The sequence below is a fragment of the Monodelphis domestica genome, chromosome 1 (assembly GCF_027887165.1).
Source record: "Monodelphis domestica isolate mMonDom1 chromosome 1, mMonDom1.pri, whole genome shotgun sequence".
NCBI classification, from domain to species: domain Eukaryota; kingdom Metazoa; phylum Chordata; class Mammalia; order Didelphimorphia; family Didelphidae; genus Monodelphis; species Monodelphis domestica.
Genome location: NC_077227.1, coordinates 201,912,281 through 201,940,040, shown reverse-complemented (window position 1 = coordinate 201,940,040; position 27,760 = coordinate 201,912,281). Strand labels below are relative to the sequence as shown.

Here is a 27,760-nt window from a genome sequence, read left to right as displayed (position 1 = left end):
ATATAATAAACACAACATATATAATAGTAAGTGACCAAGGCAATCTAGTGTTTGATAAACCTAACAATCCAAGTTTTTTGTAAAAAACTACTGGGGAAAATGGAAACCAGTTTGCAAGAAACAAGGTATAAACAAACATCTCACCACATTGCAAGATAAGATCAAATACATATATGATTTAAGGCTAGAAGGTAATATAAGTAATTTAGAGGATCACAGAAAATTTTACCCATCATATCTATGGATACGGGAAGAATCCATAACCAAACAGGAGAGAGGATCATGGGAAATAAAACTGATACTTTTGATTACATTAAATTAAAGAGAAGACTAATGATAGGAAAGCAGGAAACTCAAGGGGAAAAAATTTTACAAGTTTCTCCACCAAAGCCTCATTTCTCAAATACATAGAGAACTGGATCAAATTTACAAAAAAAAAAAAACATGAGTCATTTTCTAATTGATAAATGGTGAAAGGATGTGAATAGGCAGTTTTCAGAAGAAGAAATCAAGGTTATCTTTGGTAATATGAAAAAAAATCTCTAAATAACTATTGATGAGAGAAATACAAATTAAAATAACTGAGGTATCACCTCACACCTATCAGATTGTTTAATATGTCAGAAAAGAAAAATGACAAATATGGAAAGGGATGTGGAAAAATTGGGAACCCAATGCACTGTTGGTGGAATCAATCATTCTGGAAATCTATTTGGAACTATGCCCAAAAGACTACAAAATTATGTACACCCTTTAACTCAGAAATAGCACTACTAGGTTTATATTCAAAGAGATTTTTTAAAAAGGGAAAAGGATATATGTGAAAAAATCCTGGAAATGAAGACATGCTCATCAACTGGGGAATGGATGAGCAAATTGTAGTATGTGATTATGATGGACTGTAATTGTGGTATAAGAAATGACAAAGCAAGATGGTTTCAGAAAATCCTGGGAAGACTTATATGAATTGATATGAAGTAAAGTGAGCAGAGCCAGGAGAAAACTGTATAAAGTAACTAATATTTTAACAACTGTGAAAGACAGCTATTCTCAGCAGTACAACAAATTAAGATAATTCCAAAGGACTTAACGACAAAAAATGCTATCCATCTCCAAAGAAAGAATTGATGGAATCTGAATGGAGGTCAAAGCAAACTTTTTTAAACTTTATTTTTCTTGGGTTTTGGTGGGTATTTTATTATTTCTTTGTTTCCTTTAACAATATGACCAATATGGAAATATGCCTTACTAGACTGTACATGTATAACTTATATCAAATTGTTTGACTTCTCAATGAAGAATAAGAAGGAGAGAGGGAGAGAATTTGGAATTTGAAACTTTAAAAAATGACTATTAACATTTTTAAATGTAATTGTAAAAAAAATTTTTTTTTAATTTAAATGATAGGCAGTAGTATGCATAGCTAAATAGGTGAGAGGCAATGATTATGTATTGGATGGGCCTCAATAAACAAACATTACTAAGATAAAGGATAAACAATAAGAAGTACAAACAAAGTTGACTGAAAAACTTATAAAATAATTTTTAAAATCCTAGATTAAAAATTAATATTTATAAAATAACAGGAGGCTATGAGAAAAAATATATTTTTCAAAATAGTTAAGTGCTTCTTCATTATTCTGAGTTTAACTGTTTTAACCCAACTCCTTTTCTAATAAGCCATTTCCTTGAGGATATCTTTTGTCCCCTCCCCCCAACAGAAGTCATTTGTAAATAAACTGTGACCTATGGACATATATCTTACTTTTTAGGTCATCTGTAGTTTTGAGTCTTTGGAGATAGTAATGTTCTACGACTTGCAGTGGTGTTAAAAGGATAGATTTCTGTGACAAGAAGTAACCTGAGATCATTATAAGCCCAGCAGAACATCTCAAGAGCAATCCAACCAACTGCTTTCAACTTATTCAGTTCTTTGCTTATCTCTTTATTCATCTGCAATGTCTGTTCAAGTTGGATGAACTGAAGGTACTTAAAGGACTGCCTAACTAGGCATATCCCATAGTCTGGACAAAAGGTATTTTTGCTCCATTTGATTTTTCCCTGAGGGTTGTTAGGCTGATCTTGTTTGAGTGGTTATGTATTTAAGGTATTCAGGGGCAAGAAGTAACATTTCATGTAATCCCTGGTTATTCTGGGTTGTAGTCCTTATGATGAAAATAAGCCAAAAGATAAATTCAGTTCAGGAGTCAGCATTTGAATTAGAAGATGAGGAATAAGATAGGGGAAGTCCATGAAAATATGAGTTTCCTCCAAACCAAGTTGGCAGAGAAAGGAAGGGATGAGATCAAGGATGCACTTGGGGAACTGGCCTGGTTAAGAAAGGCTATAACTTCATTAAAAATTGGAGAAAAGAAGGAGATAATGGGGGATGCTTTGAGATGAAGATTAGGAGTGAAGGAGCTCTCAGTGAATGGCCTCTATTTTCTCAATATAATGTGGAATAAAGCCTTGACAGAAAATACCCCATTATGCAGAAGTAAATTCTGAATTAGACATTTCTATGTAGTTATACCATAATTAGTTTGAACAAACATCAAAATCAACACTAAATTAAAAGAAAGGATGAGGAAGACAATGTAGGCAACAACTATTATCTGATCAACTCAGATAAAACATTAATGTTAAAAAATGGATAAAGGAAAAGGCATTGCTGACTATTACTATATTGTTCAGAGGTCTAACTGACAGGAAATAATTATTACAATCAGGCCAAAGGAACGTAGAGACTTCCTCAGCCAGCCAACATCTCAACTTCTTATAAAGTAGAGAGACAGAAGCCAACAGCAATATGTTTAGAATGAAAAACTCATTTATGAAATATTAAGGGGGATAGTATTAGACCGTGGGTGCTCACAGCTCATAAAATAGTAAGAATAGGAGAGAAAAATGTCTCTGTGGAAAGTTTAGAGATATAACTAGATTAAAACCCCCAATAGATGGATAAAAATGAAACAAAACTGATAATGTTTTTATAAAGACCTATTTTTCATCATCTATGTCAGTGAAACTATAATCACACACTTTTGGTCTCTCACCTCAGTCCCTGAAGTGCCATGTAAGTTAGGAGAAATAAGACAGAATAATTCTGAGAAACATCGTTGAGCTAGACCAAGTAAAGATAGAAGATAGTTGTGTGTGTTGAAAGTAACAGAATTTTGAAGGCACCAAAGGATTATTTTTTTAACCTTTGCTTTCTGTCGTAGTAACAGTTCTAAGAAGGGTAAGAGCTAGGCAGATGGGTAAAGTGATTTGTCCAGGGTCACACTGTTAGGAAGCGCTTGAGGCCAGATTTGCTGCCAGGTCCTCCCAACTGTAGGCCTGGTGTGCAAACCACTGTGCTAACTAAGCTGCCGCTAGGGATTAATTTTCAATGTTCTTCAAAGAAGGAAGATATCAAATAGAAGGAGAAAAATCATGTAGTACATTATTACCAAAAAGGACAGTCAAGAGGATATTCCTAATTACTAACATATACCGATCTCATTTCTATAAAATCATTGAGAATAATTTCATGTTGAGCTCATACATAATGAATGTAATTCTGTTGACAACTACAGAAACAACTGGCGCATCGTCACAAATTATTTTATACAGCAGACTACACCTTTTTAGTTTACTAAATGATTGGACAAGATAGAAAATATCAAATACTATTTTTAGGTTTATATTTATTTATTTTATGTATAGTTTATAGTTTTTTTTATAGCTTACAATTATTTTAGGAGAAAGAATTTAACTTGGAACAAAATGCAGCCCTACAGATTCTCCTCCAACAAGAAGTCTCTCATTCAGGCATATGTTAAGATCTTAGAGCCAGAAATATAATTTTGCTCAAAGATCTCCTCTTGATATCAAGTGAAGCATAAAACAGAGAAATTTATCTCTGCTGCTGTCATGAAGGATAAGCTCCATTGAGTTTATATGGAATAAGGATTTCGTATTGATAGACACCAAGATCCTCCAAATGCTCCTGTTTCAGAAGGTATTGGAGCTGACTAAAGAAGTTTTTCTTTATATCAGAACTTTTCTCTACACCCTTGAGAAAAGCTCAAGACCCTTAAGCAGTCAGTCAGTCTAAGAGGCAAAAGAAACACTTATCCCACAAAGGATTATCATGTTATTAAAGTGATAAATTGATTTTCAGAGGTGTCCTTAAAATACCATACTTATTTGTGCATTTGCTGATGTTTTAAAATGAGTTAATAAAGACTATTCTAGAGGCTCAGGGAGAAGTGAAAATAATTCACACGCTTACTCTTCATGCACCTCCCTAATTACTTGGCTGTTTTGAAGAACTACTAGGCCAGGTCATTTCCCAAAGGAGAAGCTTCTGCTAGGATCCTCTTCTCCTGGGTCAGCTTAACCTCACTATAGACATTCTGTGGCTATTGTGAGAATGGGAAATTTCTGTCTCAGGTATAATGATGGTCAGCAGTAGATTCCTATGAAACTGGCCATAACAGAAAAACTACGGCAAGTCTAGGAGATGTGCTATAGTTGAGCCAGAAAGTACCAAGGAGTTGGGAGTAGTGGAAGGACGCGGAAAGAACATGCTAAGCTAATTTTTCCCATTAATGTCAGGGAATCCAGTCATGTTATATCTGACTCTGAGAAACCTAATTATAAGAAGAATGAGAAAAACTACAGACGCATAACCCTACCATTTTCCATCATTGCAGAAAACATATGAAACAGAACCTCTCTTACCACCTGCTCCTCTTTTTGCTTTGCTTCTAATAGTCGTTGCTGCTCTTCTTGGGCCTGTCTTTCTTGAAGCTTTTGCTGATTTTTTAGCATTTCTTCATGAAAAGACTTAGAAGGTGGTTTGTTATGTTCACTGAGGAATGATTGTACATGGTCTGCCAGTTCAAATATCATCACCTACAAATATGAACCAAAATGAAACTTAATTCAAAGCAGTGGTCTGAAGAGCATTAAACATAATGGTAAACAATAATAATCACAGCAAAAAAGTAAAACACAATGGACAATCAAATGACTGCTTACCTGATACCATTTTGATAAGATACTTTCTGAACTATGATTCTAACATATTAAGCAAGAAGCAAATCATATGAGGAAAACATCATTTTAAAAGCTATTGCTATTAAGACAAATTACTACCAGCATATAATAAATTGCTTCACTTTTACTTTCCAGGCATATTTATTTTATTGATATTTTCTACACAGTAAAATTAAAGCAAAGATTTTTTTTTAAAAAAGGTTTCCCAAAATTAGAACATGTTGTTTTGAAATACTAGTTAGTTCCCAAGAAACATCACGATTGCCCTCCAAAATAAAAAAAAAGGCAAACTCTTATATGACCTTAGTGATTGCCGCTGATCATATCACTGACTGCATTTTTTTAGTCTGTTAGTAGAAAGTGTGCTTTAGCATAAGTTATTTGGAATTGACACTGTCCACTGGATTTGACCTGAATTTTGTCTTTTTTTTTTAATATAACGTTGTTATTGTGCACAGTGGTCTTAAGATTTCTCCTTTTTCTTTTCTTTTAATAACCTGAAGAGGTCTACATCTTCTAAGTGTATCGATAACTCCTTTGCAGAAAATAAATGCTGTTAACAGCAGAATGGTCATCTGTTTTACTAGCTGACCTAGGATACTGAAAATATTCTGTAGGTGTAGGCTAGCACACAAAGACCTCACTCTGTCTACTGGGAATGAGGCCAATAGGAAGGCGGATCAGATATTTCAAAAGGATTTCATTTTCAGTGCTGATGGGGTCTTCATAGACTTAAAGAAAAAGCATCCTTGCTGCTTTGGAGTGACTAGTAAGCCAATGTGCTGCACACCAGGTGCCTGTACATCTTACTTGAGCTGATGAGTTAGCAGAATTGTGAAACATTCAGGTAGCCTTTGTGGAAGAGAAAAAGAATGATGAGAATACAGCTTTTCATTGATATGGAAGAATCTTTTGTTGGGTTTCTTTCTCTTTCTTTCTGCTGAAACAAAACACTTTGACCATGGTCTCTCTCTATTTTAAAACCCTCTGAGTAACATACAAGGCTGGGCTATGAATAGGTCATATACAAAATTCCAGAAACCAGAAGAGCTAGTAGTGGGCATTTATTTTCATTTTCTTCCATTGTGAGATACAAGGAAGTCAGTTATGTTGGGGGTATTCAGGAGAGAGAATGTTTTTTCCTCAAAGTCTTTTTAAAAATATATATACTTAGAGGTAGTATTGATGAATATTCAAAAGTTACAAGAACAAAGCAATGTTAAAGAAGCAAGAGGATGACTTTCTATCCAATCCAAGAGAGATGATGATTTCCTAAAGAGAAGGAATCTGGAACCGAGAAATAAGCTGGAACTGATTGTGAGGTCAACATGAGAGCAAAGAAAAGAGGAAACCTTTCTTTAAACATTTTTAAAGGTTTTAAAACATGGAAAAGGACAATGTTAAATAAACAGTCTTAAGACTTTCAATTAAGTCAGACTTTGTTTGAGTATCTCATATTCAAAATTTTGTATTCACATACTAATTACATAGGCTTTCATTATTCGATAGAGACTTTATTGTTACTTTTTTTTTTAAAAAAGAAGGTATAATTTAGTGACTGAATCTAACTCTCAGCCAGTGTCTGTTTAGAAATATAGGACTTCACCGTAACCTACTCTACCTGCTAGTAGTGTTAAGTATGTTGTAGGATGTGTTAAGTATGTTAAGTACATATGTAAATGATGATTCAGTCACTGTGAACAAGTGAGACTAGTCTAATTAATCATCTAGATTTATTCCAGTCCACAAAAGAGATAATGTAGCACAAGACCTGGATTAAATTCCTGCCTTTTACAGGTTAGATGTGTAACTATGCACAAGTCATTGAGCTGCTCAGTGTCCTGGGGCAACTCTCTAAAAAATGATAAGAGTTGCACATTTGGGGTTCCTTACTCCAGTGAAACAATTAGTCTAACCTACCCAATCTGCACTCCACCCCCCAAACCCAAACACACAACTGATTATCTGGAGGGGAAGATGAGAGGTGAAGAACAACAATTCCATGTACACTATTCTCAAGGATTTTCTCCTGAAACCACAAGGCTCGATGAGATCATGATGCCATTTATAAATGCTTTCCCACAAACTTCTACTATGGTATCTGGGAGGGAGTATGATGCAGCAGAAAAAGGATTGACTTTGGGAGTCAGATGACCTGAATTGGAATCCCAGCATAGCATTTATTGTGTATGTGATCTGACCATAGGCAAATTATTTAACCTCTCTGAGTCCATTTTCTCATTTATAAAATGAGGGGATTAATCTCTAAGGTCTCTTCTATCTGGTTTAAAAAAAATCTCTTCTTTAATCAACAAAATACACAGTGCACCTGCTGAGTAAGCCAAATTGACAGGATCAATAGATATGGGAGTGTCCTGGTCCTCTGAAATCATTATTTCTGGGAAAACCTTAAGCTTCTTTGAAACAAATACTTTCTTCTGCCTCCTTTTTCAACTCAGTTCTGTACCTAACTCATAAAAGTGCACCATATTTCAAAAAATAGATTTCTATCTCTGTAATCTGTGATAGAAAAAAATTCAAGCTATATTGATAAAAATGTAGACTGTATATAGCTCAATGTATTTGCTGCTTAATGCATTTCTCAAAGGATGTGTATTCTATTCAGTCAAAACATATTTTAAAAAATAAGTCATTTTTTAAAAACCCTTACCTTCTGTCTTATTGGTTCCAAGGCAGAAGAGTGGTAAGAGCTAGGCAATGGGGGTCAAGTGACTTGCCCAGGGTCACCCAGCTGGGAAGTGGCTGAGGTCAGATTTGAACCTAGGACCTCCCATCTGTAGGCTTGGCTCTCAATCCACTGAGCTACCCAGCTGCCCCCCATCAGACACTTTTAAAGCAAACTTGTTCTAATTACTCACAACCAAAAGCATTCCAGACTTGAACATCTTTATTTTTCTGGTTTTTATTGGATGAAGGTATCAGGCTTAGTATTAAGAACATTCTCATTAACATGTAAATATAAAGTTAGTATAAAGAATTCATTAAAAAAATAATTTCCCCTGAACATTCTTCATAAAGTCAAGGACTCAATGGCAAATTATTCTACAAGGAAATAGAAGTTTGCAATTCAGATTCTTCTCTTGAACATTATTTACCCCAAACAAATGCCTTTTTGGTCAACATGGGGATTGGGTATAGACAAATTAGAGTAACTGTATGGTTCTATTCCTGGTCCTGTTATTACATAATTGCATACCTTGGAGAAGTCATCTCACTTCTGTACTTTAGTTTCATCATCTGTAAAGCATAGCTTGAACTCAATGACAGCTAAGGTGCTTCTCTGCTCTAAAATTATGTGTTTCTGGGTGTGTGTTTGTTTTTTAAATGTTCATTAATTCAGATCCTTTCCACCCCCCAAAAAAGAGACCAACAAAAATGAGAACAATCAGAATTGGTAACAAATAGGAGGATATATAATAACCAAATACGTACACAACAAAAGGGCCCATAAATGTCTGTTCTTTTCTGCCTAAGCAAGCTAATTTATCATCTTGTTGCACTAGAAAAAAGACAGAATGTCCTTGTATTTAAGGAAATGCACTCAAGAGCTCCTCTAGATAAATCCTTGAATATTTGTTCTTGATTTAGAATGCTTTTGACCACTACTCATTTTCTTTTCAAAGCTGTTCCCTCTTCAATATATTTTCATTTCATTCTGATTATATATTTAGAAGCTACAATAAAATGTTAATAAATTTTAAGTACTTATTAATCTCTTCTTTCTTAAAAAAAAGAATATACCTTCAAGTTAAAGGCCTAATGCATATGAAACAGCTTCAATGGAAGATCAGTAATGACAATAGCTAATATTTGAAAAATGAATATGAATCCAAGGATCTAGAGGGATTCCTAAAACTGAATTTTCTAGTTTGATGCAAGAGTCCTGACTAACTAGAAAAAGCCAATGGAATAATTTATTTTGATTTCACTTCCTCTTTAGGAATGCTCTAGACTCTAGAGTAATGTATCATTTACCTGATTTGCCCCTGTAACATTCAAATACAACTTGAATTTGTAGGACTACCATTAGAATAGACCTTAGAGATTTACTTCTGATTATGTTATAACATATGAATTAAGTTTTGTCATTTTATTGATCCTTTAGTTGACTTATTAAAGTTGCCCTTAATAAATGAAACTTTGAGGCCTCAAGGTTTTTCAATTTAGTGCTTGCTTATTAGCTAATAGTTATTTCTCTTTCTTTATGAAGCGTATAATAAATAAGACACTCCAGGGTAAAAGTTTAAAAGGGAAAGAAAGGAGTCTCTATTAACTAGAAAGAACTGAAGAAAAGAAATTCTTAAACTCCTTGTTTACCATGGATCCAAAAACCACAGGGGTTTTAGTTTTACCCTCCCTAGTATTGTGGTCATGACACATTTTCAGAACTTTAAATACATGGACTTCTATGTTCATAGAAATGCTAAGGAAGTTAATACTGGGTTTCTCTCAGGTAAAGGATCACAAAATCTCATTGTTGGAAAGAACCTCAGAGGCCATTTAGTCCAACCTATACTTGAACAAGAATTTTCTATATAGCTGACAATATGTCATACAATTTGAAGATCTTTAATGATAAAGAATATATCTTTTGAGGTAGGTTACTTTACTTTTGGATATTTCTAATTATTAACAAGTTTTTCCTTTCCTATATTAAGCCGATATGCCTCTTTACAATTTTAACTTACTAATGCTAGCAATGCTACTCCTGCCCGAGGTGGTCAAACACAGAATCATGGATTTAGAACTGGAAGTGTCCTCAGAGACCACTGATTCCAACCTCTTCATTTTATACATGAGGATACTGAAGCAAAGACATTCACTTGCCTGAGGCCACAGAGGGAGTAAACACCTGTCGGAACAGGGGTCTGATTTCAGGTTAAGTGTTCTTTCCACACTGTTTCCCTAAAGCAGAACCCGCAAGAATTCTTTTCCATATGAAAACAGCTATAATATCTCCCATAAAATCTTCTCTTCTTTAAGCTAAACATCCCCAAACCCTTCAAATGCTCCCCTTATGCCCTGAACTTAAAGTTCTTCACCATCCTTATTGATGTACTCCAGACATATTCTGACATACCTCTTTCCCTGTCCCTAAAATGTGGCAACCCAGAACAGAACAGAATTTTTCAGAGGGGTTTTTTGGGGAAAGGAAACGGCAACTCTCTACCATCCTAATCTTGGAACCTATACGGTTTTAAAGCAATCTAATATAACAATCACTTCCTCAGCTGTTATATCACACTGTTGATGCCTATTAAACTTGCAAGCCACTAAAACCTAGCCTGCCTACTCTTACTTTGTATTATACTGTTCAGGCAGAGAAGTGATATTGGAATGTACTATGAGTAACTGAGAAGGGCACTTGCTATGAAATAACCTTTCCCTCTGTAGCATCCCAAGCATATTCACATCTATGAAATATAGATGACTGTATTATTACTGTGTCTCCAAGCATGAGGCTTTACCGATAAGGTTTGTGAAGGTAACCTTGACCTGATCACGGGACCTATTGCCCAACACAAGCCCATTAACATGTTCGGAGACTTGCCCGGGAAAGCGCGGTTATGTCCTACACGCCCAAAAGGTGTTCCCTCCACTGTACCACCCAATCATGATTGTCTACGTGATTAGAGGCATCCCTCTGCCTCCTCATCAATAAAAGCAAGGCAACCCCTGGAATTTTCTCTTTTTAGGAAGGTTCTTTACCTAGATAGGATTACCGCTTCTCTCTCTCTTTCTCCTCCAAGTCCTTTCCTTCCCCGAGGCTGTGACCATCTCGGCCTGCATTCTCTGTCTTAATCTCCTCAACCACCTTGTGTTCCATTATCCTCATTTTCCGCCTTAAGGAAAATCATAGGGGTTGCCTGCCCTATCCAATCACTGATTTGTCGGTGTCTTTCATTTCCACCCTGGTTCTGGGTTCCTACCTCTCCTCGGGTCCCATCACAAAGGTGAGCCCCTTCCCTTGTGGGACCCTGCTGGTCAGGGAAGTCCATTAAGGAAAACCCCACACCCTCACTGTTGGTGGAAGATAAATATGATTATTATAATGTATGCATTATATTGTAAAATTACAAGGCTTTCAGTAAATATTGGTCTGTTGGAAGAGGTGTGATCTTGACTCATCAATCTAAACCCTAGAGAAATGGGTAGAGATCACAGCACATCTGAGACAAATCAGCAATGTTTGACTCAACCCATCTACTATTTCTCTTGTACAGTCTTACAATTAAAGGCACATATTTGGTGAGAAGGGCAAGAAGCACCAGTTTTGAAGCAGAAAAAGATTTGCAGTTAGGTTAGGGCCTAAACAAAATGAATATATGTGGTTTAACCTGTAAATCAGAATCAGCTTCAGGCAGAAAAAGCACCAAGTGTCACCAGGCATTAAAGTGCCCTCTCTATTTCTTGCAGATCTGCAAGCTAAAAGTAGTAGGTTCAAGGGGAAGAGCCTCTGTTCAACCCTCTGAGGTTGTTTTGTGCTTCTTTTGTGCTTCTCTTTCTTCAGGCTGAGACTAAGTTAGTGGGAAGATGGGTCCACGGCTAATCAGACCTGGAAGCAAATACTTTTGTGAAGTGAAGAGCTCCCCAAAACAAATCAAGAAAATTCTGAAAAATCAAGATTTTTTAGTGTTGAAATTATAGCTAAGATTTTGTTGTGGCAAGATAAGAAGTTGATGACAATATTTCCAGTTTGCTAAAAGTGAACACTCAAAGATGTCATCAGTGCTCTCATTACACTAATTGTTGTATCATTCACTGGCTGAAAAAGTCCTTAATAAAATAAAAATAAAAGTTCCATTTAGTAGATAACATCTCTAAGATCAACTGGTCAAATTTACATAACAAATACTAATGATTTCACTTTACAGTCCTGCCATGGGATATTTGAAGCTAAACATTTCAGACAAAAATATGGAACTAAGGAACTAAGGAAAAACTTAAGTATAAGTTAAGTCCTACCAAATGCTATATGAAGCCACAGCTTTGAGTTTTTCAATGGCATTCATTTTAACAGTTTTTTAAAAAACATTTTAAATCTTACCTCTCCACAATGTTCTTTGGCTAATTTTTCCAGATTGGCCTTTAATGAATTGACACTTTCATTTGACAAACCTTTTGCATTCTTTAGTTCTATTTCTGGGACACTGGAAAACAAAAAGGTTATTTTAGAATTCAGTATTTACTATATCAATGTCACTAGGTTAATAATACATACTCTTTAAGTTCCATAAAAACTTTACTGTGCTCCATTTACTATTATCACATAAATCTGAATGATCTCTAGCATATAGTTAATAATGATTTTTTAAAAAAAGCAGAGGAGAAATGGGAAAAGACCTGTTTGTACAAAAATATTTATAGCTGCACTTTTTGTGGTAGCAAAGAGTTAGAAACCAAAGGGATGTCCCTCAACTGGGGAATGGTTAAACAAATTATGGTATATGATGGTGATGGAATACTACTGTACTATAAGGAATGATGAACAGGATGATATCAGAAAGAACTGGAAAGACCTACGTGAACTGATGATACAGAGTGAAATAATCAGAACCAGGAAAATGTTATACACATTAACTGAAATATAATGGGATGATTAAATGTGATAAGACTTTGCTACTAATAGCAATACAATGATCCAGGACAATTCTAAGGGACTTATGGCAAAGAATGCTTCCAGAGAAAGAACTGTTGGAGTAGAAATGCAGATGAAAGCATATGATTTATCATTTGTTTGAGCATATGATTTGGGGTTTTGGTTTTATAAGATTACTCTCTTACAGAAATGAATAATATGGAAATATGTTTTGTGTTGTAATGTGGGGATTCTGACAAAATAAGAGAGCAGCTTTTAATAATTTAAGTTTTAATGAGAAACAAAGTGAAAGCAGTTTAATTAAAAAAAACTTTGTTTAATTTAAAAAAGAAGTATAGATAGAAAGATAGAAAAGAGGAAAGAGAGATGACTAATCTTATACTCTATAAATATACCTAAAATTCCTAATACTACCTCTAACTGTCTTCTGAGAACAGCTTCTTCTTGCCTGGCAAACACCAGGCCCAATATAACCTACACTATCTATAAATGATTCACTAACTACCTATCTCCTTAAAATAATGGATAGCCACCACTCACTCATTCCTTCAATCAGTTTTCTATAGCAGCCCAAACTGTCAGTAGCCAACTGACAGTAGATCCTTGCAGACGAGACAGACCTCCTGCTCTCTAGATATTCCAGAGGCAAAAAGACTTCTAAAGGTTAAAGCCAAAAGCCCTCTCAGTAAGCTCAGGCCCGCCTTTATATTCCCGCAACTAAATACCAACCACACTACCAGCAACCAACCCCCAAGGACCAACTCACATCTAGCAGCCAACTTCCCTGCAACTCCCAGCCTTAACTCTCCACATCTGACCCACCAACTGTCAGTAACTGACTCTCCTAACTATCAACAACTGAGAGCCTGCCATTGCCACTCCCTCAGCAGGGGGCTCCCCAGTTCCTACTTCCTGTTACTGTGGGCTGGTTAATCCCTACACATCTCTATGGTAAGAGGACCTCCAAGTCCCTCATTAAATTAAAGAAATTAAAGAATTCCTTTTTCACAATGTATAACCCTGTGGAATTGCTTGTCAGCTCTGGGAGGGGGGTGGTAGAGAGGGGAGAGAGATAACATGAATCATATAACTTTAGAAAACTTATGTGTAAATTTATTCTTGGAATAAAATAAGGATAAAAATTTTTTTTAAGCAGAGGGGGTTTTCCTCACAAGACAACTTCAGTTCATACAATGATTAATATCATATTATCAGAATCCTGCAGGAAAGTGGAATGAATACATGTGGTTTAACCTATAAATTAGGGCCAACTACAGGAGGAGGAATTATCGGATGCCACAAGGCACTGAAGTGCCCACTCTATTCTTTGCAGAGAATCTGTGAGCTAAAAGAAGCAGGTTTAAGGGGAAAGAGCCTACTCTGTTCCGCTTTGTGAGTTTGTGGTTGTGCTTCTCCAACTCCTTGCAACTTGAATCTGTATTCAATCTTTCACTCATTCCACAAAAAAAACAACAACAACACATTAAATGTTAACCAGATACTGGTGCTGGAGGATATATTTAGATACAGTATAGTCCCTGTGCTTATGGAACTAACAATCTAATAGGGAGAATAAGACAAAAAGTGAGATAACTATAGCAATCAATTTTGTTCATTCTAATTTAGAAATTCTAAAACAAAAGTGCTATGTGGGACTTGTGGAGAAAAGTTTATTACTGATGGGAGGATCAAGGAGTTGACATTTGAGTTTGGTTTTTTATAATGGGTAGGCGTTTCAGAGGTGAAGTGAGAAAAGTGCATTTCAAGTACACCAATTTGAACTGAGGCACTGTCAAGTCTAGCAAGGGCCAGCTTGACAAAATCACTTAGGGTCCCCAAAAGGCGGCAAGGAAAATGACCCAGACACAATTGGCTGTCAAGAGGGATTGAGGTGCTGGTAGCAACCAAAAACACGTTATTGAAGGTGACATCTACTTTAATATGGGGGGGGGGAATCAAGCTGGGGATTTTGCACAAGTTTCCACATACACAATGAAGGTAAATGCTTGACAATGTGATCTCATTTACCTCATCAAGTCTACACAATAATTTCTACGGTTCATAAATCAACGTATAACTGCCTAGTTTGGATTTTCAAGGAAAAAGGTCACACATCAGAGATTTTGTAGGTACACTGGTTACAGGGAGGGGTTTAAGCTTCAGGCCACATGCCTCAGGGTGAAAAGGTGAAAAGGTAAGATGCGTGCTAAACTTTAGCTGAGCTATGGCTTTGATTTTATTGGGGTCTATTCTCACTACTGGGGGCTACTCTCTCCACAGCTTTGCTGGAGAGAGTTTAGGCTTTTCCAGAGCTTTGCCCCAACGGAAGGCCACAGGCTGTACTCACAAGGCACCAGTGGCAGAGGGTAGGTAAGTCTGGTTGGAGTTTAGAATGCAGAGAAAGAAACAATATGAACTAAGGCTGATATGGCCAGATAGTGGAGAACCTTGAATGTCAAGTAAAAAATATAAACTTGATCCCACTGGCAATAGGGAGTTACTCAAGAATTCTGAGCAAGGGAATGAGAGGACCAGAGATGCATAAGGAAAATTATCCTGATAATAGTATGAAGAATGGATTGGAGAGGAGGGAAGGAAGAGTAGAGGCATAAAAACCTGCAGAGAGAATAAATAGCACAAGTTCATATTGGTAGTACTGAAGACCCAAACCAAGGTGGTAACAGTGAGAACAAAGAGTAAGTAATATAGTAGTATAGGGGAAGCTATATGGTAGAGGGAAAAAGTATTGGCTTGAGTTAGAAAACCTGAGTTCAAATGCTTCTGATAGTATTCATATAACCTTGGATAAATTGCTTAAAATTCCCAAGTCTCAGTTTCCCCACTTGAAAAATGACAGGATTGGACTAGATGGCTTCTGAGGTCCCTTTCAGGACTAGATCTATGTCCTATGATTCTATGGTAAAAGAGATGTTGTAGAGGTAAAATTGATGGAATATGATATTAAGTGGATATAAGAAGTATGGGGAAAAAAGATTTGAAGCTAATATCAAGGTTTTAAACTGTTACGGGTAAATTTTAGTGTTGAGACTGAATATATTATTTAGTGGTCACCAGGGATTTAAATTCTAAATCCCAATGAAATACTCAAGTCAGAATAGAATTTTATGGTGGTTTATTTACAATAGAAGGAAGAAATTAAGAATGAGGGAGAAAGAGGGAAAAGGGTAGAAAATCTGCTCCGGCCTGGCTTTAGCCAGGGGGAGTTCAGAGGCCTTAGCTATGGGGCCTTCCAAGAAGATTAAATCTAGCTTGGCTTCCAGCCATGAGGCCTTCTCCAAGATGAGGGGCCTCCTTGGAGGCTGGTGCCTTCAGAAAGCCAGGGAAAGAGGATTCAGCCTTAACACTCACCATGTGGTCAACTAAGGGAAACAGTCTCAGGCCTTCACGCTCCAGTCCTTCAAGTAAAGAACCACTGCAAAAAGCCACCAAAGTCGCAAAAGCTGCAAAAGTCCCCCTCACAGGAAGTGAAGCAAAATATAAAGGCAGTTCTTTACATCACTTCCTGTGTCTCACATGTATCAATGGTAGCTTAAACTTGGCGTAGGTCAGCCCAAGAGGTCAGTCAGTAGTCTCCAATTTGTCACTTGCTAGCACACGCAGGTCACAGACTATCCTCCCCTACAGTTAATCCTTAAGTGGGGGTGTATACATTCCTGGCTGCTAAAATTCTAAAGACTAAGCAGGGTGGAGTAAAACTAAAATTCACAAAACCTAGGAGATTAGGTGAAGGAATGATGGAACTATAGACAGAAATACTGAATTCTGAATGAAGAGATGAGATGAAAAGGGAAAAATAAGCTTGGTTTTGGACAGGTTAAGTTTGAGGTACCACTGTAACATGCAGGTTGTGATATCTTTTTTTTTTAATATTTAAAAAAAAAAACCCTTACCTTCAGTCTTAGAATCAATGTAGTGTATTAGTTCCAAGGAATGAGTAGTAAGGGATAGACAATGGGAGTTAAGTGATTTAACCAGGGCCACATAGGTAGGAAGTGTCAAATTTGAACCCAGGACCTCCCATCTCTGGGCCTGGCTCTCAATACACTGAGCTACTCAGCACCCAGTGCCCCCTGTGATATCTTTAAGGCAGTTGAAATAGAAAAATGTAAACTGATTAAACTGTTTTTTGTTATAATGACTGCTGTCCTCTGGCTTGTGATTAGAGAGCTGCTACAGGAACCTGAAACTGCTTACTTAAAATGGAGGTAGGAATGAGAAATGCTGAGGGATGCTGCCACACAGGGATGCTGGTACACAGGGGAACTGCTACACAAGGGAACTGCTCTGGGGTTTACTCTGGGGTTTGTCTACTAATCCCTACTAATGGCTGATGGATCAGTATATCTTTTTAATCTCCTTTTCCCTTTCACTCCCTCCCTTCTCCAACCCTCTCCAACCCTCCAACCCTTCCTGCCACCCCTCTCCTCCCAATTCTTCTTGAAGCCTTTGGCTTCTTCCCTCCTCCCTGAGTGAACTATAAAGGTATTTTATTTTCCTTTTCAAGTCAGGGGGTTTATTGGAATAACAGGATGGGAAACTGAGGTGAGAGGGATGAGGATGTCCCTAATCAAAATGAGGATTATGAAGGCTTGGGAAGGTAGTCCAGTCACAAACTGTGACTCTAAGACAGTTAAAGAGATGGAGGACAACAGCTTTTAAATCTTCTTTCTTCTTCCTCACAAAATCAGCAAGGTCTCTCAGATTAATTTCTGAAGCCCCCCCCCCCCCAAGGGTCCTTCAGTCTGAAACAACTTCTCAAGAGAGAAAACAAAGTCCAAAATCTTTCCTTCAGCCAGGCTTGTCTCCTTTCTCAGCTTCAACCCCAGAGAAAAACAAAGTTCAAAATCTCTCCTTCAGCCTGGTTTTCCTCCAACTCTTGATCAGTCAAAAATCTCAGAAAGAACTGAGGTTTCTCCCTTGGTCAGAGAACTCCAAAACCAAGTCAGCTCCACAAGGGTCTTTCAGTCAGCTTCCAACCTCTAGCGAGAGTGACTCCAAGTCAAGTCCCCTCCCCCTGGTCAGCTCAACTGCCAACTCCTGGGAACATTCCATTTTGGAAACTCCTTTTTGATAGACAGGCAGGTTAGGTGCCCAGTTTCTTGCATCTTGGTTTACAAGTTCTCTCTCTCTCCATGCTTCTACCACAATCCCCCCTTTTATTAGAAAAAAAATGCAACTTGCATTTTTCCATGATAGTTACCTTAATAATTTCATCTTAACACTTTGCTATCTGAAATATACTCATTCCCCTCCTCCCCCAATAACAAAATCCTAAACTCATTTTAGCTATTCTATCTATCTAAATACTAAGCTAAGAATGGGTCAAAGGAAAATGGTTTAGGTAGGGCAATTACATGAACATAGTTTTCCATAACAAAACAAGTAACAATGTCCAAATCATCTCAACAATGTCAATAACATTAAGAATATGCAAATATTCTAATTCCTAATGTCTATAAATTCACTAAGAAAATTACCTATCACTAACAAATGCTAAACTACAATTATGATACAATCTAACTTCTATACTACAGACTTCTATGTCTCTACTGCCTTAAGCCTTAAGCTCATTCACTAAGCTATCTCTATTGTTAGTAGTTAGACTATTAATGAACTTACTCTAAAAACTTAGCATATTAGTTAATTTAGTAATTATGTGTCCATATAAATTTACATATGTACATCCTTGTATATTTCTGTGCAAACTCGTGCAGAAAAGAAAAACTTTGTTTGAATTTCCCACAGAACTTTCTCATCAGTGTGTCTTGTTGTCATGTATGTTGTATACTTCATTCCATGAATTCTGTTACTTTGCTATGTAGGATGTGCATATAAATATATATGTGAATGTGTACGATGAATCCTTACACATCCTCACGATCCAGAGTTCCAAAAAACAAAGTTCCAAAGTCCTTCCATGTCCAGTCATCTTGCTTGTTGAAAATCTCTTCCATCCTCTCTGGTCAACACTTTACTCTTCTGTCTTCTGTTACTTGATTGAAGACTTGTGTTCCTTAAATCAGGATCCACTGCAATAATCAGGAACCCGGGAACACACGAACAAGCCACGACATGTGTGCAAGTTAGTTTTTTACGTATGTGTGCAAGTAAGAGTGAAAAGTTACTTTTGCATGGAAGTGAGATGGAATCTTCTTGAGTGCCAGAATTTATTAATTTTATGTGTGTGCAAGTAAGATAACATGTGATTTCTTCATGCATGGAGGTAAGAGTATAGTTTTCAATTTTTTTTTCCATCAAGGAGGTTTATCATATGGTTACTGCATGTAGTTTAACATGTACTACTGCATGTAGTAATAACAATGGTTATTGTATGTAGTTCTTGGAGATAGTTCTTTTTGTTTTGTTACTATGTCAGGCAGAGACTTTTATATTTTACATTGAGGCTTTGTTTCTTTGTGGGCTGCTACTCTTTCAAATGCAAGGTTTTCCTTTCATATTACTGTGTTATTGGCTGTAGATCTTCATGGGTGCTATCCTTTCATTATTTTAACTTGTGCAGGGCTCTCTCTACTGTATTCTGGTGGCAAGTACTCGTGTGCTTTCTTGTGTTTCCGGTAGGGACTGCATTTGCTTATCAGTTATTTTCCTAGGGCTACTCAATATTATGGGTGTGATGTAATTTCACATGTGAAGCATGGACCATGGATCTCTTTAATCAACCTTTATAGACGTTGGGGTTGTCATCACGACCGTTGTTGGTCCGACCCATCTAGGTTCTGTAGGAGATTCTCTATTAAAGTTCTTGACATAGACCTTATCACCTGGTTTTATCTTGTGTAAAATCTTGTGCAAAAAAAAAAAAAGAAAAATCTAGTGGTATTCTTTGCACAAGCAAACCCAGTTTCCTTAGTTCTTCAATCCTACGTTGTATCTGTTTTAAGTATTCATGAAGAACACATTCCCCTCTTAACATGGACAAGTAAGGTGGCTTTACTGTCCTACCATGCCAAAGAGGCTGACCATACAGCATTTCAAAAGGTGATATGTGCAGGTCAGTCCTAGGCCTGGTTCTAATGTTGAACAAAGCAAGAGGAAAAACATCTGTCCATTTTAAATGTGTTTCTGAACAAAGCTTACCTATTTGTGTTTTTAACTCTTTGTTCATCCGTTCAACTCTGGGGCCTATAAATTGAATGGTAATTACACTTAATCCCCAAGTTCTTATAGATTTCTTGTAGAACCTGGGAAGTGAAGTGGGACCCCTTGTCCGAGTCAATGGTATCGGGAATGCCATGTCTTGTTATAATCTCCTTTAATAGAAATTTCACTACCGTAGCAGTGTCACTCTTCTTGGATGGATATGCTTCAACCCATCTAGTCAGTCTAGAAACGCCTTCTTGATTGACTGGCAGGTTAGGTCCCTAGTTTCTTGCATCTTGGTTTACAAGTTCTCTCTCTCTCCATGCCTCTACCACACAGTTGGAGATGTAAATCTTGGGCACAGAAAAAAAGTTAATATAGATGTAGATATGGATAGTTTTTGAAGTGGGAGTGATGAAAGCCATGGGAGTAAATGAGCTTGGAGAGAAGAGTATGTGAAGAGAAAAACTAAAAGATTCTAAAATGAAATTTTGGGAAACTTCCACACCAGGGAGTCTGAAAAAAGATAAGGAATCAATGAAATTAATAGAAAAGGAGTTTTTTTAATTAGTGAGGTAGGATGTAAACAAGGATAGCATAGTGTGCCTTTCCCTCAAACCTAAATTATCAAAGAATATGAAGAGTTAGTTTTCACAAGAAGAAAGGCGAACCATCAACCATAGGGATAAATACCTCAAATTACTAATCATAAAAAAAATGCAAAATAAAATAATCCAGAAATTTGACCTCATGCCCATTAGATAGACAAAAATTACCCCAAAACAGAAAACTGACACTTATTGGAGGGGTAGTGAAAGGTCAGAAATCAATGCATTATAGGTGGAGTGGTAAATTGGTGCAATCATTTTGCAAAGCAATTTAGAACTATTCATAAAAAGTCCCAAAGCTTTGTAAACCCTTTGCCCATTGAAAGCCATACTAGGCTTATTCCACAAAGAGATCAAAGAGGCTTAAAGGGGCCCTTATATAACGAATACTTAGAATATCACTTAAAAAAATAGATTATTGCTTTATTTGGTACATAGATTTCCTTCTCTATTTCTCACTCCTTCATTCCCAGAGATCTATTTCTTATAATGCTAAAAAATAAAATAAAATAAAATAAAAAGAAGTGAAAAAAGTTCAGTAAAATCAATTAGTACATTGAAAAAGATCTGACATATGCAATGTTCCATATATGTGTGGACCCTGACCTCTGCAAAGGAGTAGGTATAAGTATCAAGCTTATTATTTGCAATTCTGCAAAATTCATTTTCAGTTGTTTTATGGTTGCTGTTCTTTCCATTAACATTGTTGTAGTCATTGTGTGTACGTACTCTTTTCCATGCTCTATGTGCTTCACTTTGCAGCCATTCATATGTCTTTCCATTCTTCTCTGTATTCATATTTGTTACTCCTTTTAACACAATAATGTCATTATTTTTTGCCATTAAATAGACTATAGTCTATATAACAATGGACACCTGTCTATTTTGTAATTTTACCATAGAAATAATGAATGAGATAGATTCAGAGAAACCTAGGAGGAGCTGTCAATGTGAATCAGAAATCCTGTTTTTTATTTTGATTCTTGTTTAATGCCCCCTTGACTCTAATTCTGATCACAATCTAACTTCTTCCATGTTTAAAAGTCTGATGATTACATTCCCAACCCCAGACTGCATCTCAAATATTTGTAACCCACAAACCATTAGCTAATAGACTTTCTCAAGGTTAACCCACTAGTTCTACTTTTTATAAAAGAGCAACACATTATTGGAGGGGTGGTGGAAAGACAGACATAACAACGGAGATGTGAATTAGTACAATTATTCTGGAAAAGAATTTGGGATTAAGCAAATAAAGTTGTTAAAATATCCATACTGAAGGGGGCAGTGGGTGGCTCAATGGATTGACAGCCAGACCCAGAGATGGGAGGTCCTGGGTTCAAATCTGGCCTCAGACACTTCCCAGCTGTGTGACCTGGGCAAGTCACTTATCCCCCATTGCCTAGCCCTTACCACTCTTTTGCCTTAGAACTGTGAATTTTAGATTTTCTCCATTTTGCTTAGTCTTAGAATTCTAGCAACCAGGAATCTATACACCTCTATTTAAGAATTAAGTGTTGAGGAGGATGGCCCATGACCAACATGTGCTAGAAAATGACAAATAAGAAACAACTGAAAGATCCCCTGGGTTGTCCTAAGTCAATCTTAAGCTACTATTGGTACATGTGAGATGCAGGAAGTGATGTAAAGAATTGCCTATATATTTTGCATCACTTCCTCTCACAGGTCTCTCTCGCAGAGACATTGGGCTCTTTCAGTGTTGGGAGCTTGTGGTGGCGTGCTTAGCATGCTTGGTGAGTGGTTAGGCTGATTCCTCTTTCCTTTACCTCCTAAAGCGCTATCCTCCTAGGAGGCCCCTCATCTTGGAGGAGGCCTGGTGGCTGGAAGCCAAGCTAGATTGAGAAGGCCCCTTGGCCTAGGCCTCTGAACTCCTATCTGGCTTGCTAGAGCAGTCCAATTCCCTTTCCTCTCTCTCTTCTTTTAATTTATTCCTTCTATTGTAATTAAACCACCATAAAAATCCCAAATTGACTTGAGTATTTTATTGGGATTGAATTTCAATCCCTGGTGACCACTAGTATAATATATTCAGTCAACAACCCTAAATTTTACCCCTTTAAGAACCAATACCCAGTTTTGATTCTAAGACAGAAAATAAGGGTTTAAAAAATATATATCTATACCCTTTGATTCAAAGATTCTCCTCTAAGCATATATTTCAAAAATGCCATTGATAAAAAGAAATACTTTAATATAAACCAAAAATATTTAGAGTAATACTTTGTGTGGTAGCAAAGAACTAGATGTTTATTGGTTGGGGATTGCCTAAGCAAATTATGGTACATGAATGTAATAAAATGTTACTGTACTCTAAGAAATAAAAAACACAATGAATACAAGAAACATCATGCCTTGGCTAAACTGAGTTAAGATAAAGCTAGAATTAGAAATAGCCTCAGTCATAGTTTTACATGATTTAAAAACACACTTTTTGGACATACTTTGCATTGCCATAGTTCTTTACTGATATAAAACAGTCACTGCCCTCAAGAATCCAAAAAGTTTATATTGAAACGAGGAATATATGTACATAATATGTTCACACACGACACATTCAAATCAATTACAAAGCAGCTTTTGAGAGGAAGATACTAGAAGCTGTGAGGAGCAGGAAAAGTCAAGAGATTTCTTATTTTAGATGGAACTTGAGCAGAATCTTTAAGGAAAACAGGATTTGGGGAGGCTGAACATTCCAGGAAGGCAAAGACAATAAGACAAATAATAAAGAGATAAAGTAAAACAAAACAAAAAGCTAGACTGCAGAGTACAGACAGGGGAGTGTAAGTAGATTAACTACTACTAAAACATTTAATATTTCTTCTAATCTGCCTTATATATAATTTTGTTATCCCTAATCCTAGTTTATACAAAATTGTCAAATAAGTACAGGTTAACAATTTAGCTTAAACAAATAATCAACAATACTTCACAGGTAGCACTAAAAGATATCAAAGTCTAAAAGAGCTTGTTGTTGTCATTGTGTTCAGTCATTTCAGTCAAGTCAGCTTCTGTGTGACCCCCTTTGAGATTTTCTTGGCAAAGATATTAGAAACTGAGGCAAACCAGGATTAAGTTACTTGCCCAGGGACACACAGCTAATTAAGCATCTGTGGCCAAATCTGAATTTAGGAAGAAGCTGCCATACTATAGCTACTATATAACTAAGAGTTGATTTAAATTAAGGAGAAAAAAACTGATTTTGCTTAAGCTGGAATAATGGCTTATATCAATGTTCAATGTAATACCATTTAAAAAGGGATAAGGAGGATGTACCCATGAACAAATTTCAGCTAGCATTTGTGGTGATGAGAAGGCAATTTGAAATCATACCAAAAGAGTTCTCAAATGTACTTACACGTCTGGGTAGGTTGGTGGGCATTTAACTCTCAAATCCACTTTGACATAGACTTCTTCATCACCAGTTAATCCTTGAGGATGTAGAACTAAATTGATTTCAGGGGACTCTTTTACCTAAAATAGAAAAATAAAGGTTTTTCTAAAAAAAAATAATAAAAACTAGTAACAAGCATTTTTTAAGTATCTACTAGGTGCCCAGGACTATGTAAATGCCTGGGGATAAAAGGAAGGGCAAAACAAGCTGTGGCATTAATCATTTTAGTTTAAACTCCTTCCAATCGCCTTTCATTGTATTTTATGAAGGTATTTTATATATATTTTACCTATTGCATACATAAAAGAAAACCCAAAAGACATGTATGTTTTAAAAAAACCATTGTACAAAAATGTTCCATTCTGCTTTAAAGACATCATGAAATATGTGAAATTTCAAAATTTTAAATTGTGCATAATTTTAAATAACTAACCTGCCCTCTAGCTAACTCTCTTATTTTTTTTTTAATAATAATATTGCAATAATCCAAACTTAACCTAGAATCTGTTTATTCTGGGGTTTTTGTATTTTGAACATCACAATTTGGGGAAGTTCAGGTTGGCTCTATCTCAAAGGCCTGGAAATAGATGTAGCAACAGCACCTATTTATTTTCCCCAAGATTAAAAACAAGGAATTTATTAATTATTGGGACTATATGTGCATGCTGTGAATTTCAAAACTACTCCACCCTGTTAAGACCATTCTTTGGAGGATGGGATTTAGCTATTTCCTGATCAATGACAATGAAGATACTTGGAGTAACAGAGTCAGGTCTTGGAAACTGCAGTCTCCACCCTACTCAGGTAGAGATTAGGAAGGGCTGCAGCAAAACTCAAGATTTAATTATTTGAGAATATTGCCCTCAACAGACATGTGCAAAAAAAGACAGACCTCTGGGCAGTCCTAGGTCAAGCTAGAGCCACCATTGGGACTTGTGAGGCACAGGAAGTGAGGTAGGGAACAGCCTCTGGGAATCGCTCACTTCCTGGGGACAGAGCAAGACAGGAGTTTGTGCTAGGAGCTTGAGCAGGGAGGAGGCCCGCAGACAGCTTCCCTTGAGATCGATCACATGAGTCAAGGACTGATTCTTCTTCTCTACCTTGGCCCCTTTGGGCCTAATCTCCCTCTGCCTTGGCCAGAGGTTGAGTAACCCCTTTCCCTTTTCTCCTCTCTCCTTCTCTCCCTCTCCCTTTTTTACTCCCATTGTGATTAAACCACCACAAACTCCGTTCTGACTTGAGTGTTTCATTTTAGGAATTTCATAAGTAAATTCTTTGGCGGCCATAAATTAATATTATAACAATCTTTAAAGGTGATATTTTCACCATTACTATGCGCGCGCGCACACACACACACACACACACACACACACACACACACACCCCTTAAGATGAGTCTGAACAAATCTAGAATTCAGGAATTGGAAAGAAGTTAAAACCTGGCTTCTCTAAGGCACTGAAATCTTAAGATGCAGAAAATTACTTAAAATAAACTTTGTTTTTTTGAAAATTAAAAAATTTAATTTTTCTGCATCTATGATATTAAACTATATTTTATCTGCATTATTCTTTTAATAACATTATAAGTCATAATAAATTCTTACTAATTCAATGTTTTTAATATACTTTATTTTTTCCAATTACATGTAATAACAATTTTAACATTCATTTTCTAAAATTGTGAGTTCCAAACCACCCCCCTTTCTCCTCCCCCTTTCCTGAGAAGGCAAGAATTTGATATAGGTTATATATGTGCAGTCATGCAAAACATATTTCCATATTGGTCACATTATGGAAGAAGTCTCATATAAAACAAAAACAAAGCACCAAAAAAATAAAGTGGAAAATATTATAATTTGATTTGCATTCAGACTCCATCAGTTCCCTTTCTGGAGGGGGATAGCATTTTTCATCCTAAATCCTTTGAAATTGAAAAGCTAAGCCATACACAGTTGAACATTATCACAATGTTGCTTTTACTCTGTATGATGTTCTCCTGTTCTGCTTACTTCATTCTGCATCATTTCATGTAGGTCTTTCCAGGGTTTTCTGAAGTTATCCTACTCATCACTTCTTGTAGCACAATAATATTCCATCACAATTATATACCACACCTTGTTCAGTCATTTCCCAATTGATGGGCATCCCCTAGATTCCAATTCTTGGCCACCACAAAAAAGAGCTACTAAAAGATTTTTGTACAAATCAGCCTTTTTCTCACATTTTTCTCTCTTTGGGACACAGACGTAGTAGTGGTATTGCTGGATCAAAGAGTACACAGTTTTATAGTCCTTTGGGCACAGTTCCAAATTGTCCTCCAGAATGGTTGGGTACTAATTCAATGTTTTATAGCAAAACCTCTCACCTAATTGTAGACAAGAGGGCATGATCTGCAAGGCTGGAAAGGTGTTGATACTAAACTCTAAGGGTATACTATTACCAAGTTTGGTTAAATAAATATGCAGCAATGGTGTTTTGCTTTGTTTTTGCCAGCTGACTGATAAAATATTTCTTTTATTTTACCCCCAAACCCACAAAGCAAAATGTTGAGATCAGCTTTTTACAATGTGGAAGCACTTTCACACTATACATTATCCTAAAGGGGGGAAAAAACTATTTCAAACATGATTTTCTTTTTCTTTTTTTAATTTTAAAAAAAAATTTTTATTTAATTAATTTAGAGTATTTTTCCGGGATTACAAAAATCATGTTCTTTCCCTCCTCTACCCCCCACCTTCTCCTTTAGCTAATGCACAATTCCACTGGGTTTTACATGTGTCATTGGTCAAGACCTATTTCCATATTGTTGATATTTGCAGTAGGGTGATCGTTTAGAGTCCACATCCCCAATCATATCCCCATTGACCTAGGTGATCAAACAGTTGTTTTTCTTCTGTGTTTCTACTCCCACAGTTCTTCCTCTGAATGTGGACAGTGTTCTTTCTCATAAGTCCCTCTGAAATGTCCTGAATCACTGCATTGCTGCTAGTAGAGAAGTCTATTATATTAGATTGTGCCACAGTGTGTCCGTCTCTGTGTACAATGTTCTCCTGGTTCTGCTCCTCTCACTCTGCATCACTTCCTGGAGGTTGTTCCAATCTCTAACATATACCACATTTTGGTCAGCCATTCCCCAATTGAAGGGCATCCCCTCATCTTCCAATCTTTTGCCATCACAAACAGCACGGCTATGAATATTCTTGTACATATATTTTTCCTTATTATCTCTTTGGGGTACAAACCCAGCAGTGCTATGGCTAAACATGTGCTTTTCTTAAATTAAATCCTCCATTAAAGTCCTCCTTTGATGCCTCATCACAGTATAGCATTGATTGAAGGTTCTTAAAGGAAATGTTAGTGGTGAACAAACTCTGTCAGGTCCTACAAAATTGGAAAAGCTTTAAGCACAGGCCCATCAACTGATAGTATTCCTGTTGCTTAAAGGCCAGCCCAAGTCACCATGTAATAGAGGCTCCTTCACTAGGATATTTAAGGCAAGGGAAGTCCTGAATGGTGACACTAGGAAATAAGGTTAGAGGAGAAACTGAGTTTCTCACTCCTCCCCCCTTCACATACTTCCTGTTTCTCTCTGTTGATCTTAACAGCTCTTCAGAGATGGTAAGTTAGCAGCTTTCAATAGACTAATTTCACTCTATAATACTTTTCAAAGAGGGATTTATTTTAAAAGATGGAAGTTGGGGAGTTGGGATAGGGCAGAGGGAATTTATGGTTTCCCTAATCTATAATAAACTTCAATATAGGGAAACAAGGTTGATTTGTTTCTGAGGGGATATTATTAATAAATTGAAAAGGGATCTTCAGAGCTATGCCCCAATCTTTTCCAATGTTATTATTTATGTAGCAGTTAAAATTTAGTTTCTCTGCTAGAAGTATTATGTTTTATGAGGTTTATTTAGGATTAATAATTAGAGAAAATACAAAATAAGAAAA

General features: G+C 36.5%; 1 protein-coding gene across 2 annotated transcripts in view; it reads right to left on the bottom strand.

Moving 5' to 3' along the window:
• The window catches only part of EIF2AK4 (eukaryotic translation initiation factor 2 alpha kinase 4), a 130,968-nt gene that overhangs the window by 86,844 nt on the left and 16,364 nt on the right, over positions 1–27,760 (bottom strand). For both annotated transcript variants that reach the window (XM_007480028.3, XM_007480029.3), the window contains exons 2-4: positions 23,774–23,889; positions 12,116–12,218; positions 4,729–4,902 (exon numbers count right to left, since the gene is read on the bottom strand). In XM_007480028.3, the coding sequence (XP_007480090.2) occupies positions 4,729–4,902; positions 12,116–12,218; positions 23,774–23,889 (393 nt within the window). The remainder of the gene's footprint in view (positions 1–4,728; positions 4,903–12,115; positions 12,219–23,773; positions 23,890–27,760) is intronic.